The following is a 15544-nucleotide window of genomic DNA, read 5'->3' as shown; positions in this document are numbered from 1 at the left end:
CGGGGGGGGGGAGGAGAGGGAGCGGGGGGGGGGGAGGAGAGGGGGGGGAGGAGAGGGAGCGGGGGGGTGGGGTGGAGAGGGAGCGGGGGGGGGGGAGAGGAGAGGGAGCGGGGGGGGGGTCGAGAGGGAGCGGGGGGGGGAGAGGAGAGGGAGCGGGGGGGAGGGGAGAGGGAGCGGGAGCTTTGGGGGGGGGGGATGGATGAGGTACTGTGACCGGGATGGAGATCGATGCGGGAGAAATGTTTTGGGGGTTGGACTAACAGGGCGGGCGGTACTGCCCTCCCTCCCTCCCTCCTGGCTGGGTGGTGGTGGTGGTGGTGGTGGTGGTGACGCTGGCGAGTGCGGACCTTCCCTGGCTCCCGGGCAGACGATTGGAGGCAGAGCCTGGGGCCGAAGGAGACAGTGGGAAGCGTTTGGTTTTCACGCAAATTCTGAGAACCACGGCCTGGTGTTTCTGCTTTTTCTGTTTAACCGCCCAGCTCCCTCAACGCGGCGAGGCCCGGAGCAACGCTCGGCCGATTGCTGGGACCTGGACTCTCGAGTTATTCACTGCCGGGATGATGGTGCGTGTGAGCGGGGAGAGGAGGGCCGCTCGACCCTGAGGCTGGAGCCGGGATCACACAGCTCTCCTTTTCTCCCGGAGTCTCCAGGCTTCTCCCCGCCGCCTCTCGCTTCTTCATCACCCCAACCCGGGTCTCCTTCTCCCAGGGCCTGGTTATGGCCCTCGCCTCCTCTTACAACTGTGGTCGGAGAATCTTGTCTAGCCTGTATCCATCAGCGGGGGCCGGGCTGTCAGCACTCCTCGTCATTATTATTCTCTGCATCTTCCCTGGTGAGTCTAGAGCTTCTCTCTCATCTGAATAAATTCATCTGAAACGGAGAGGTCATTGTTCTCCTTTGTTCCACTTCAGTCTCAAAGTAAAGGTCATCGATGCTGTTGGCTATTCTTGGCAGGAGCTAAAGCTATCTCCGCGATTTACTTTTACATTCATTGTAAACTGTAAGACCTCGATTAATAAAAAAAAAAGTAAGCATCAACTTTCTTACACAATGGGAGACTTGGAAGTTTTCAAAGGTGTTAGATCAGAATCTCCTGATCTTTTTCAAGTAAAAGAAGTTATCTGTGTGGAAAACACAGATAGTAGGTGGTCGTTTTTATCTCTTAATGTCTTCTTGTATTCCTCACCTCCCTATATCTAGATTCCCAATGTCTTGTTTGAGCTAGCGATTTTTAATTTGCTTCAAGGTCCATCTGCTGGTCCTGTTTGCATAAGCAGATGCTATGCAATATTTGAGCTGTCAGTGTTGACCTGCCTGCTTTTTTTTCTATTATTGGGGAACAGTCTTCATTGATATTTCCCTTGAGGGTCAATTTGGGATCATGAACTTATTGTGGGTTTTAGCTGTACATCTGTTATTTCACCATGTAGTGTCGTGTTTATGGGTGTACTGCCCCCATACCACATCTCTGTTGAATTATATGAAAATTATATTTTCTGTTTGTTCATTTCTATTGTACTTTTTTTTCTGTCTGCTAAATGTATATGTCCTTCTGAAGGAGAAAATATTGTATGCAATTGAGATCAAACTACTCCAATTGGGATGTTGCACCATTTATAATAACTTTGGGCTATGTTAAATGATTTGCCTGACCCATGAACTGTGCATTTTTTAGAAGCATGAAATCTCTAGAATTTTTAAACAAGCTGTTTAAGCCATTTAATTTTCTTGATTTGAAGTTATCTCTCCACCCTTCAGGCTCTCTGCCTGTATTCCTGACGAAAGTCTTTTGCCCGAAACGTCGATTTTACTGCTCCTCAGATGCTGCCTGAACTGCTGTGCTTTTCCAGCACCATTCTAATCTAGAAGCAGGTAGCTTGAAGTTAATTGTACTGTGTTCCATGCTGCAACAGTTTGAAAAATGTTCTACAGCTTGTCGTACAGTTCCTAGACAGGCTTAATATGCTAGTCCAATTGCAATTTATGAATAATTGCATCTGAACACATGGATACTTTAATGTGGCACCATCCTCGGTGAAAAAGTTGTCCCTTTTAAATCTTGCCCTTCTCAGCATCTAGTTTTGGACTCCCCTACCCCAGGGAGACAACGTTGGCTATTCACCCTATCTCTACCCCTCATGATTTTATAAACTTCTCTAAGGTCACCCCCTCAGCCTCAGACACTCCAGGGAAAATAGCCCCAGCCTATTCAGCTTCTCCCTATAAATCAAACCCTCCAACCCCCGGCAATATCTTTGTAAATCTTTTCTAAACCTTTTCAAGCTTCACGGTATCCTTTTTACAGCATAGAGACCAGAATTGAACACAGTATTCCAAAAGTACCCTATCCAATGTCCCAACCAATATACAGCTGTAACACTGCCTCCTATACTTAATGCACTGACTAATAAAGGTAAGCATACAAAACGCAACTCCACTTTCAAGAAACTGTGAACCTGTGCTCCAAGGTCTCTTTGTTTAGCAACACTCCCCAGGATCTTACCATTAAGTGTATACGTCCTGCCCTGATTTGCCTTTCCAATTGCAGCACCTCACATTTATTGAAATTAAACTCCATCTCTGGAATGAGCTACTAGAGGAAGTGATGGAGGATGGTACAGTTACAGCATTTAAAAGCCATCTGGATTGACACTTGAAAAGGAAGAATTTAGAAGGATATTGGACAAATGTTGGCAAATAAGACTAGATTAATTTAGGATATCTGGTCGGCCTAGACGAGTTGGATCAAACAGTATGTCTCCATGTTGTATAGCTCATGACACTAAGTTAACACTTATTATGATGCCATGTAACCACCTGCAACTTCACCCTGTGGTTTGGCGCAAAGTGTTCTCTCCAAGTTTGAATGGGCAAAGTCTGAGCACTGCTCAGTTTGCTTCAGAATTCACCTGGAACCCAGGGGCGCTTTATAATTTTTATAAGCCTGTTTGGCTATGTTATAGCATAGCTCCATGACAAATGGGACTTGAGCATAGATCTTCTACCCAGAGGTAAGTACTTCTACTCCACCACGAGCACTTTGTATTCAGTTCCTCTTATGTAGATCATCAAAACGCAGGTATGTCATGACATCTGATGTGATCATGATTCAATTACACCTTGAAATACTTCAGCCCAATAGATTTAAATTCCATCACTTGACTCTCTTTCAACATCTGATAAAGGTTTTGATCTCTGTCTCTCTTTGTCATTTCTTCTGTTTATTTTCTTGAACTTTGGGCCCATTTTTAAAAAAATTGTAAGAAATAGTGTTTTTTTTAAAGGAATAGGATGGTCGCATGGGAACTGAGATCTTCCTGCTCGAAAATAATTTTCTTTTAACAACCAACTTCAACCAGTAGTTAATGGTCAGTACTAATATCTTGTTATATGGTCATAGTGCTCAATCCTCATATTGGCAAGTTGAGCCGAAATTCATTGAGTTTAAAAGAATGAGGTGTCATCTTCTCGAAAGATTTAAAAGTCCAACAAGATAGATACTTAGAGGATGTTTACTCTGTGGAAGAATCTAGAAGTAGGGGGCACAGTTTCAAAGTTGGAGATCTCCCATTTATATACAGGTGAGGAGAAATTTCTTTTCTCAGTGTGTTGTTAATGTTTACAATTCTCTTCCACAGAGAACAGTGGAGGTAGGGCATTGAATGTATTCAAGTCTGAATTAGACAGAAGTTTAATTTGGAAGGATGTCAAGAATTAAGAGTTGGAGGTCGCACAGCACTAGGTTGTAGTCCAGCAGGTTTGTTGGAGGCGCTGGCTTTCGGAGCGCTGCACCTTCATCAGGTCACAATCATCCGGTGGGGGAGCAGCGCTCCAAGGGCTGGTACTTCCTGGTGAACCTGTTGCACTGTAACCTGATGTTGTGTGATTTTTAACTTTGTACAGCCCAGTCCAACACCGGCATCTCCAAATCAAGAGTTAAGGGGGATGTGCAACAAAATAATATTAAAGTTAAATTCAAGTCAGATCAATATGATCTTAATGAAAGGCAGAGTGAGCTAGATGAGTTGTTCAACACATTGTTGGTATAATTTCTTACACACTTGCTAAAAACTTACATGGGTACAATGGGTCTGGGTGGGTTACTCTTCGGATGTTTGGTGTGGACTTGTTGGGCCGAAGGGCCTGTTTCCATACTGTTGGGAATCTAATCTATTCAAGCAGTAATGCTTTCCATCTGATATCCACTAAACAATGGGAGCAAACATTCACTGTAAGTATTTCCACAGGTGACATTAATCATTTAGACTTAGTTTTGTTCACCCAAATCTTGTTTTTGTAACTATTCTAAATGTTGATCCCTTCCAAACTGTTTTCATTTTAATCTTGCTGACTGAGCTCTTGACATAACAGAATGGAATCGAGATGCAGCGGCTGTAGCTAAAGTTCAGCAAGCAGTGTCTGTGATGGAGGAAGCTAGATTGTACCCATTATCTGCTGCTTGTCTTCCTCTGGGAGTAGAAGATTGCATCCTTAAGCAAGTTATTGGAAGTCAAATGGTTGTACACTGTTGCTAAAAACAGTTGACGTAGAGTGCGTCATCATTGTGATTTAAGCTGCCTCATCTGCTAGGAGTTGTAATGAATCACAGCTGACTTGCACACTAGTTTGGTCTACCTTGCGAATGCTGTAAGAGAACTGCCCACATTTAGATTCACTTCAGCTTTTATTTTGTTGAGTTTGGACAAAGTGTTGTATATTGCTTTTTAATCAAGGGGAAAAAATGATATCACTGCTTTTTAAAAATAGGACTTGTTGATGCTTGTATTGTATGATGATGTGTACATCCTTTTGTGGAACCAGGAATTATGTTACAAATTAGTTACAAACTTTATGGCAAAAAAAAGAAATGTGACACTTGTGTTCCATGCAAACATTTTGATTGATTGTGTGTGCCATCCAGGTAATTTTAAAATGTTCATTAATGGAATGTGGGCATCATGAGCAAATACAGGATTAAATTTCTCATCCCTACTTGTCCTTGAAGTGGGGTTGACTGCCTTCTTGAAGCATTGCACTTGACTATATTTGCCATTCCTTCATCAATGTCAAAATGATGTTTTACTTGGATCAGCTCTCGAGGATAGTGGAGTTCACATGCACAAGGACATAAATAGACTATTCAACCCATTGACAAGGAGAAAGCGAGGACTGCAGCTGCTGGAGATCAGAGTCAAAAAGTGTGGCGTTGTAAAAGCCTGATGAATAGCTTATGATTGAAACCTTGACTCTCCTGCTCCTCACATGCTGCCTGACTGGCTGTGCTTTTCCAGCGCCACACTTTTTGACAGTATTCAGCCCATTAAATCTATTTTGCCATTTGATGAGACTTTGGCTGATCTGATAATCCTCAACTCCAGTTCCCTGCCATTTCCCCATAATCTTTGGTTCCCTTACTGATTAAAAATTCTAACTCGCCATGAATATACTAAATGACCGAATATCAACAACCCTCCATTGTAAAGAATTCTACAAATTCCCTAACCTCAGAGTGTATTCCCTTTCTCTTCAATGGGTGCCCCCTTAAACAGAGAGTATGGCCTCTGGTCCTCAACTCTCCCACAAGCAGGGAAAAAACACCTCCGCATCTACCCGATAAGTTTAGAAGAATGAAAAGAGACCTTATTGAAACACACAAGAATCTTAGGAGGCTTGACTGGGTACTTGTTTCAGGGGGAAACCTTGATCTAGGTGATAAAAGTTGAGAGATTGGAAGATTCTGATGAAGGAGCCTTGACTGGTTATTGGAGTGTACCTTGTAGATAGTATGTGCTGCTGCCACTGTGTAGCCAGTGTGAATATTTAAGGTAGCACTTAGAGTTGTAATCTAGTAATTTGATTCCATTTAAGACAAAACAAACTCCTTGTTTTATTGGAACTGGATTGATCTAGGAAAGTAGGGAGTATTCCATCACAGTCCTGACATATGCATTATAGATGGTGGATAAGCTTTAGGAAGTTCACGAGAAATTACTTTCCAGCAGTGACCTGCACTTGTAGCTAGCGTTATTGTATGGGCTCAGTTTGGATTCTGAGCATTTGTAACCCCAGAATGTTGATGATAGTTTTAATACCATTGAATTTCAAGGGATAACCGTTAGATTCTTTCACTTTGGAGATGGTCATTGCTTGGCAATTCTGCCATAAATATTAACTGTCACTTTTCAGTTCAAGCCTGCAAATTATATAGATGTTGATGCATGCACATATGGATTACTCCAGTGTCAGAGGAATTGCATTGAACATCCTGTTTCACCAGCAGATGCCCCACTTCTAACCTTATGGAAGAAAGGTCATTGAGGAAGCAGCTGATGATGTTTGGACACTACCATAAGGAACTCCTGCAGAGATGTATTGGGGTTGAGATTATTGATGTCCAACAATGAAGACCTCTTGGTCCCTTGATAGGACTCAAATGGAGAATTTGTTCTCAATTCCGAATGACTTTAACTTTACAAGGATCCTTTAATCATACTTTAATCAAAGCTGGACACAGGAGTAAGAAAATAGGAGCATGATTAGGTCATTTGGCTCCTCAAACCTGCTCTGTCATTCCCGGTCAGGGCTTGTTCCTTACTTTCAAGATATTTATCCACCCTATTCCCAAAGCCCTTGGTGCTATTCGTGTTTAGAATTTCAACTCTTCTGGAGCCAAGTAGTCCTGGTGGAATCCAAACTGAGCATTGCTAAATGTGACACTCCTTTACATCATATTGACAGTAGATGGAGTCATAGGACTGTACAGCATGGAAACAGACCCTTCCATCCAATATGTCTATGCCGACCAGATAGCCCAAACCAATCTAGTCCCATTTGCTAGCATTTGCCCCCTATCCCTATAAACTCCTTATTCATACATCCATCCAGATGTCTTTTAAGTGTTGTAATTGTACTGGCCTCCTCAACTTTCTCTGGCAGTTTGTTCCATACATGCACCACCCTCTGTGTGGAAAAGTTGCCCCTTGGGTCCCTTTTTAAATCTCTCCCCTCAAACCTATTCCCTCTAGTTTTGGACTCCCCAACCCCAGAGAAAAGACCTTTCTCCTTATCTGTTCCTTTCATGATTTTATTAACTTCTATAAGGCAACCCCCTCAGCCTCTGAAGCTCTGGAAAAAATAACCCCAGCCTATTCAGCCTCTTCCTATAGTTCAAACCTTCCAGGTAAAAGTGAGTACTACAGATGCTGGAGATTACAGTCAAGAGTGTGGTGCTGGAAAAGCACAGCAGGTTCAGGCAGCATTCGAGGAGCAGGAAAGTCAACGTTTCTGGACCGTTCCCATCCCCCCGCCCCAATCTCATGAGTACCTCGTCAGGTCCACGCCCCCTAACTATCCACCCTCCCCTCTTAGGACCTTCCCCTGCCACCATAGCAGTTGTAAAACCTGCGCCCACACCTCCCCACTCACCTCCGTCCAAGGCCCCAAAGGAACCTTCCACATCCATCAGAGTTTCACCTCCACTTCCATACATGTCAGTTACTGTATCCGTTGCTCCCGATGCGGTCTCTACATTGGGGAGACAGGCCGCATACTCGCAGAATGCTTCAGAAAACATCTCCAGGATACCCTCACCAATCAATCCCACCTCCCCCTGGCCGAACACTTTAACTCCCCCTCCCACTCTGCCGAGGATATGCGGGTCCTGAGCCTCCTCCATCGCCACTCCCTTAGCACCCAACACCTGGAGGAAGATCGCCTCATCTTCCACCTCGGGACCCTCCAACCACATGGCATCAATGGATTTCACCAGTTTCATCATTTTCCCTCTCCCCACCTTACCCCAGTTCCAACCTTCCAGCTCAGCACCGTCTTCATGACTCATCCCATTTGTCCATCTTCCTTCCCACCTATCCACTCCATCCTCCCCTCCGACCTATCATCTTTACCCCCACCTCCATCCACCTTTTTGCATGCGCAGCTACCTCCCCCAGCTCCACCCCCAAGGCTCCCAGCCTCATTCCTGATGAAGGGCTTTTGCCCGAAACATCAATTTTCCTGCTCCTCAGATGCTGCTTGACCTGCTATGCTTTTCCAACACCACACTCTTGGTTCAAATCTTGCAACCCTGGCAACATCCTTGTAAATCTTTTCTGAACCCTTTCAAGTTTCGTGAAATGTTCTTAGACTGCTTTTATGGACAGGATATACTTGGACAATGTTAGACTTTTCTTGGTAGATATTGTTACATGTTGCTGTGTAGACATTCTTATAACTTGAGCCACATCTCAATTTCTCTCCATTGCTGCTTCAAACAGCAGCATTGGCTAGTATGGTCAAAATTACGTAGCACTTATTTTTCAACTCAGAAAACACTCCTGGTATTTTAGCTGTCTAATAGTCCCATTTTCTTTTCAGTTTAAAATTCCCTCCCAAAGAAAACAAAAGATTGGGCTCTGTTTTGTTAAATGCATTTCATCACTAGTTGATACAACATGTGATATATGTAGTTTTGCTCGCTGAGCTGGAAGGTTCATTTTCAGACGTTCCATCACCATGCTGGGTATCATCATCAGTGAGCCTCCAGTGAAGCATTGGTGGTAGTGACCAGCTTTCTATTTATGTATAAATAGAAAGCAGTCACTAACATCAGCGATTCACCGAAGGCTCACTGATGTTACCAAGTATGGTGATGAAATGTCTGAAAATGAACCTTCCAGCTCAGCGAGCAAGCTTAACATGCAGAACCTCAACCTGAGCTACAAATCTTCTCAAAACTCACTAACGCATATATGTGCATCCACCTTCGCTCATTCCTTAATGCAATGTTTAAACAATATCTTGTTATTTTCCTCCCACATTCTTACTTATTTCAATATAATCACACTCTTGATAAAGCATCTGGTTTTAAATTATCTTTTCTTGCAGTGTCAATGGTTACTACATTAACTGGTTGAACTCCATCAGAACCATCTTGCATTTTGAATCATGGAAGTTGTCTACAAAAGCTAATGAATTATGTTCATGGTATTTCTTTGCAACCATGTTGGAAATAGATTTCAACATGTTGGAGCCAATAATAATTTAAAAATTACCTTTTCACTTTGGAGTACTTCTGATACTGGTTTAATTACTTAGAAAGGTTTCGTACTGGTTTCTCTATGCCTAATTCATAATATTGTAATAAGACTACGTTTACACCTCAGTTATCAGCATCAACTGACATTTTAACAGTCGGGGCAACTGATATCGATTCACTTACTTTCTCAAAGCTGCTTGTGACTCTGCTGACAATGCTATTTTGCCTATTTTCATAACAAAGCTACTAAAGAAACAGCTATTATGCTGAAGTTAGGCACAAATTCCCAATAAAAGCCCACACTTCCCCAGCAACCTTGTGATTTCCTATTTAGTTTGGAATGAGAATTTTCCATCAGAGTCTTCACTTTTGTTATGATTGGTAAGATTCACGGTGGCACAGTGGTTAGCACTGCTGCCTCACAGAGCTAGAGACCCGGGTTCAATTCCCGCCTCAGGCGACTGACTGACTGTGTGGATTTTGCACATTCTCCCCGTGTCTGCGTGGGTTTCCTCCGGGTACTCTGGTTTCTTCCCAAAAATGTGCAGGTTAGGTGAATTGGCCATGCTACATTGCCCGTAGTGTTAGGTGAAGGGGTAAATGGGTAAATGTAGGGGAATGGGCCTGGGTGGGTTGCGCTTCGGCGGGTCAGTGTGTCCTTGTTGGGCCGAAGGGCCTGTTTCCACACTATAAGTAATCTAATCTAATTTGCTCTACTCATGGGAGATTTTGTTAAGCCAGCTAAACAATCTTAAAGCTGGAAATGTTATGACCAGCTTTATTGCAATCAAATTAAAACAAAGATATATCAACAGTATTGAGTACTGGAGTTGGGAGGTCATGTTGCGGCTGTACAGGACATTTGTTAGACCACTGTTGGAATATTGCGTGCAATTCTGGTCGTCTTCCTATCGGAAAGATGTTGTGAAACTTGAAAGGGTTCAGAAAAGATTTACAAGGATGTTGCCAGGGTTGGAGGAACTGAGCTACAAGGAGAGGCTGAACAGGCTGGGGCTGTTTTCCCTGGAGCGTCGGAGGCTGAGGGGTGACCTTATAGAGGTTTACAAAATGATGAGGGGCATGCATAGGATAAATAGACAAAGTCTTTTCCCTGGGATCAGGGAGTCCAGAACTAGAGGGTATAGGTTTAGGATTAGAAGAGAAGGATATAAAAGAGACCTAAGGGGCAACTTTTTCACACAGAGGGTGGTACGTATATGGAATGAGCTGCCAGAGGATGTGGTGGAAGCTGGTACAATTGCAACATTTAAGAGGCATTTGGATGGGTATATGAATAGGAAGGGTATGGAGGGATATGGGCCAGGTGCTGGCAGGTGGGACTAGATTGGGTTAGGATATCTGGTCGGCATGGACGGGTTGGACCAAAGGGTCTGTTTCCATGCTGTACATTTCTATGACTCTAAGTGGTTGCTTAAATGATCTTTATATATTCTTCGCAGGTATATATTATAGCTTCAATTGAATTACTTGCATAGTTAGGCAGTGGCTTGATTCAGAGGCTTTTAGAATGTTGTTTGGATATTTCTAAAATAGAATGGCTTCATTTGACAGTGATATAGTTACCCTTTTCTGTAGCAGAGACTGATACCTTGTTCAAGTTTTTTAAATGGTACTCACCTGTACCATCAATAGATTAACCTTCGGTTTGACAGTGCTTCATTTCCTTCTATCGACACAATCTTTTAACCAAGGAATGGAGAGTTAATTTGTTTTTGTTACTGCATTTACTTTTCAGCAATCTATGCAGAACCTAGTATGCCTATCTGATTTAAGAATAATACAATGGGTGAGTTCCAACTGCTTTGACAAGGTTTAATCAGTTTATTTTCTCGTGCATATTGAATCTTTATTTTCATCGGAAGCTTGTTTTTCTGGGCTTAACCTCACTCGGACTGTCTCTGAATTTAGGCAAAGCTATAGCTTGCACTAAAATCATGTTATTATCTAGGAGTAAGTCAACTCCTTCTCTAGATAATTTCTTAACTGGGTTCTACCACTGTTCCAGACAGCAGGTTAAATTCCAAATGCTCTTTGTATAACAGAACCAGGATATACTCTCTGCATTCATGTACCCCATTTATTAACATTTTGGATCTCATTCCACATTTTAAAGGGAAATCCATGCTCTTCTCCAGCTAAAGAGCTATATTTATGTTCTGTGCATCATTTGAAGAAAAGGGCTATCTTTCCCTTTGTAGAAGCCCTTTATCTCTACTTTATCGTATTCATCTTTTGCACCCAGCCCATGTTTACTTCTGCTTTTCTTGTTGCAATCAACGCTACGATTTGATCCATGGTATTTGTCTTTTGAGTTTCCTTTTTTAAAAGACTCGTTCATACGAACATTAACAGGTGCCATGGGCTTTCCAGGCAGTTTCCAACATTGTACGGTAACTGAAGATATCCAATTTTATTACAACAGAAACACTTCAGCCTTCAATTTCCACCCCACATTCAGTGCCCTCTTTCCTGAACTGAAGAGGGGGTGATCTTTGGGACATTGCTAAGTCATTATTACTGCCTGACTAATAATGCAACTCTGGTCTTCAACTTGGATTCTTACTATAAGACAGACTTTGTTTTTAAATTCTTCTAAGAGAATGATTTCTGAGAATTTCATATAGAGTATTTACCCCTAATTTTCATATCCACCTGTCAAAATTACTTCGCCCTTTTCAAATTCACTATATGTTTGCAAAGACTGCTTCTGCAAATTTCTAAACTTTGGCTTTTATGCGTCAGGAACTAACGCATACACGCACAGATCTGCCTTTGTTTTTACAGTGTCTTTACCCTTTTCATCTTCCAGTGTTGACTGCAACATTTGAAGCCAGTATCCCTTATCTATCTGTCCTCTTTTTTTTCTTTTATAATTCTAGTTCCAATTCTCAAAATGAATTATACAGTACAGTTAAGGCCCTTTGGCTCATTGAGTCTGTGCCGCAAAAAAATACACTCTTACCTCGTCCCACTTTCTGACATTCGGCCTATAGCCTTGAATGCAATGACATTTCAAGTGCTCATCCGAATATCTTTTAAAGGTTGAGGTTACCTGCCTTAATTATCTATTTCAGTAGAGCATTCCAGATTCCTACCACACCCTCAGATGAAAAGCATTTTCCTCTAATCCCTTTAAACCTTCTGCATTTCACTTTAAAACTGTGTCCTCTTGTTTTTGACCTTTCAACTAAGGGTGACAGTTGCTTTACATTCACCCTGTCTATGCCCCTCAATCTTTATATACTTCTATCAGGTCTTTCCCAACCTTCACTGCTCCAAAGAACACAACTTGAGCTTATCCAGCTCTCTTCATAGCTGAAGTTCTACAACCCAGGCAACATTCTGATAAATATCCTCTGCTTCCTTCCTATAATGCACTGCACAACCAGACCTGTATACAGAACCATAGCTCTGGTCAAAATATAGTCCTATACAGCTCCTGTACATGCCTTGACTGCTAAAAGCAAGCATCATCCTGTTTGCCACCTTAACTACCTTATGAACCTGTCCAACCATGTTCAGGCACCCCAGATTCTCTGAGCTTCCTAGTTCCTGTCATTCATTGAGTCCTCCCTTGTCATCCTATTACTTCCAAAGTGGATCGCCTCGTATTTATCAAGGTTAAATTCCATCTGACACTGATCTGCCCATTTGACAAATCTTGCTGTAACCTGTTAAGAAGTGGAGGACGACATCCCTCTGACAATTAAAACTGAAACATCAGAAAAGACCGCCTCACCTAGTAATCTTATAAAGAAGTATGACAAGTGGTATAATCTACCTCTCAGGAGAAAGTGAGGACTGCAGATGCTGGAGATCAGAGCTGAAAATGTGTTGCTGGAAAAACGCAGCAGGTCAGGCAGCATCCAAGGAGCAGGAGAATCGACATTTCCGGCATAAGTATTCCTGAAGAAGGGCTTATGCCCGAAATGTCGATTCTCCTGCTCCTTGGATGCTGCCTGACCTGCTGCGCTTTTCCAGCAATACATTTTTCAGCTGTAATCTACCTCTTACCCCCAATCTGTTATAAAAGAGTGTTAAATGAAATGGAATCCTTTCACCCACACCATAATAAACAAGTAACAATTTATTTATCTAACTCCAGCAGTGAACAAATTAACAGAATTATTAACAAACGGAATAAATCTCTTCTAACTACCTATTCCTTCACTGAACTAAATTCTAATAGGTATGCTGTTTCAATAACACAGGTCCCACTTATAAATCCAATTAATAAGAACAATAAATTAAACTTATATTCTGTGTGAACTTTGAGAAACTATCTTCCTGATGTTTCTGTATCATCTTCTATCGTTTTTCAAAATGCCTTCGAGTAGTTTTCTGGTCATAGTGTTAAGAATATTTGCAAAACGTGCCATGTACCTTTATAGATATACAGTGCTTTCTTAGAGAGGGTGGAAATTTCTTGCGAGAGCCTCTTATTTCTTTCTCAGATGCCACTTTGTAAAAAAAAATGTTGCTGAGGCCTGCCAACTGAATGGCTTTTTGATACATTGTGTCAGTTCGAGCACCTGCAGCTGCTTGTCCACAGACATTCATTTTTTAAATCTTTAAGCAACGAAAAGGACACCAGCTTTTAAAGTGATGTCACGGTGCTTTCCCCCATTTTACAATTTTACCATTTTATTCACACCAACTTCATGACAAACCCTTCTTCCTCATTGTCAAAAACCTGTCCAATCTTTATGTCATCCACAAACTGACTTATCTGCGGTCCCAAACGTTCTCATGTAACAATAAGGGACCCAGCACTGATCCCTGTCGAATACTACTGGAAACTGGCCCCTAATTACATAATTGTTCTTCTACCATCATCCTCTATCTCCTGCCACTAGACCAATTTTGGATCCAACATATCAAGTTATCTTGGATCCCATGAGTCTTTTTCTATGAGTTTCCCATGTGAGATTTTGTCAAAGACCTTGCTGAAATCCATATGTACTACATCAATACCCTAACCTAATCTAAACTTTTCCGAGATGCATCCAGACATTGTGGATCTGAAGCATCAAGCGACCCCATTTTTGCCCCTCAACCCTCACCCTTTTTAGCCATTTCTTCTTTCTGAAGTTCTTTTTTTACCTTTTCTTCAAGCTCAAGTCTTTAAATTCCATTTCTCTTTCAATCCTTTGTTTTAAACTCCAAACCTCCTCCTTTATCGACTTCTGTTTGCTTTGTCTCTTCAAATTCAAGCTGCTGTAACTATAATTCAAATCCTTGCTAACTAAAGTGACTCACCATTTAAATAATTAATCACTCCTGTATTTCCACCAGCCCCATTTTACAATGTGTTAATTATGTTTGCCTTCTTAGCTCTAGCAGGCAATTCTACTTCAAATTTATTTGCTAATTCCAGCAGTATGACTTTTGTTACCTCGTGTAAATCCATTGGGGATATCTGTTCCAACAGCAGAATGGTTTTCACTGCTTCAAACGCTTTAGGGCATGCGAGGCAGCAACAGAGCCGGCTCCTCTGGGCATTGACATCAGCGAGACTTGTGGGGGAGGAGAGCAAGCCCAGCAGTGAAGATGGCACCTGAGGATCAGCAAGTTTGACTTTAGTTGGGTCTGACGAAACGGTGGTGATTTTGAGCCAGCTCAGAACTCCTATGTAGATGAATGTCTCCTTCAGCTATATCTTTTCACTTTCTCTTATTCTCAAATTATTAAAATGGTGCTGGATTATGGCAACAAATTAAAGCTTTTCACTATTTTATTGTATTTTGCTGTAAAATACAGGTAACAATAAATAATGTTCTAATGGGCAGAAAAATGGCAGATGGGGTTTAATTCAGACAAGTGTGAGGTGATGCATTTTGGAAGTCAGGTAGAGGTTGAAATTTATACAGTGAATGGCAGAACTCCTGGGAGTACTGATATGCACAGGGATCTGGTTGTGCAGGCTCAGGGTTGGAGGGCCGAAGGGCCTATTCCTGTGATGTATTGTTCTCTGTCCTTTTTATTGTTCTTCAATGCATCTCATTTTAGAATGCGAAACCTGGTAGAGTCATACTGCAACCTTTGCCACTTAGGAAAAATTCCATATCCAGTCTGGTGTAATCCTCTTACAAATATCCCGGACCTGCAAGCATTTTTGTTACTCCTTGACTGTAAAGGGTTGGCCCACAAGCCATCCGAGTTAGACCACTAACTTGACCAATTTGCCTTGCTGCTATTGAGGCTAAAAGCCAATTTATGCCTGGTTTTCTCTTTAGCATAAAATAACTGTTTATTGTAACACACTTAAAATTTAACTAAAGGCAGTGAAAAGGGACGACTTTTAATCTACTTCTATACAATTTAAACTGGACTCTTCAAAATGAAACAAAGTTTACTCATTCACTATTAAGATAGACAAAAGATAAGTGGTTTGAGACAGATGGTTTGAATGGACAAATGGTGTGGCACAAATATTAAATAAATAGATTTCAAAGTGGTTTGTTTTCTACTCGGTTCTCTTCTTATAAT

General features: G+C 41.9%; 1 protein-coding gene across 1 annotated transcript in view; it reads left to right on the top strand.

Annotated features, from left to right (window-relative positions):
- Positions 1–312: 312 nt before the first annotated feature.
- lrp12 (low density lipoprotein receptor-related protein 12) overlaps positions 313–15544 on the top strand; it is an 86358-nt gene continuing 71126 nt past the window's right edge. The window contains exon 1 of the mRNA XM_087986349.1: positions 313–832. Coding sequence (XP_087842475.1) covers positions 718–832 — 115 coding nt within the window. The 5' untranslated portion in view covers positions 313–717. The remainder of the gene's footprint in view (positions 833–15544) is intronic.

Source organism: Chiloscyllium plagiosum, unplaced genomic scaffold, assembly GCF_037043375.1.
Source record: "Chiloscyllium plagiosum isolate Xiang-an unplaced genomic scaffold, Cpla_swu_hap1 HiC_scaffold_4, whole genome shotgun sequence".
NCBI lineage: Eukaryota > Metazoa > Chordata > Chondrichthyes > Orectolobiformes > Hemiscylliidae > Chiloscyllium > Chiloscyllium plagiosum.
This window is presented reverse-complemented; position numbering and strand designations above follow the sequence as displayed.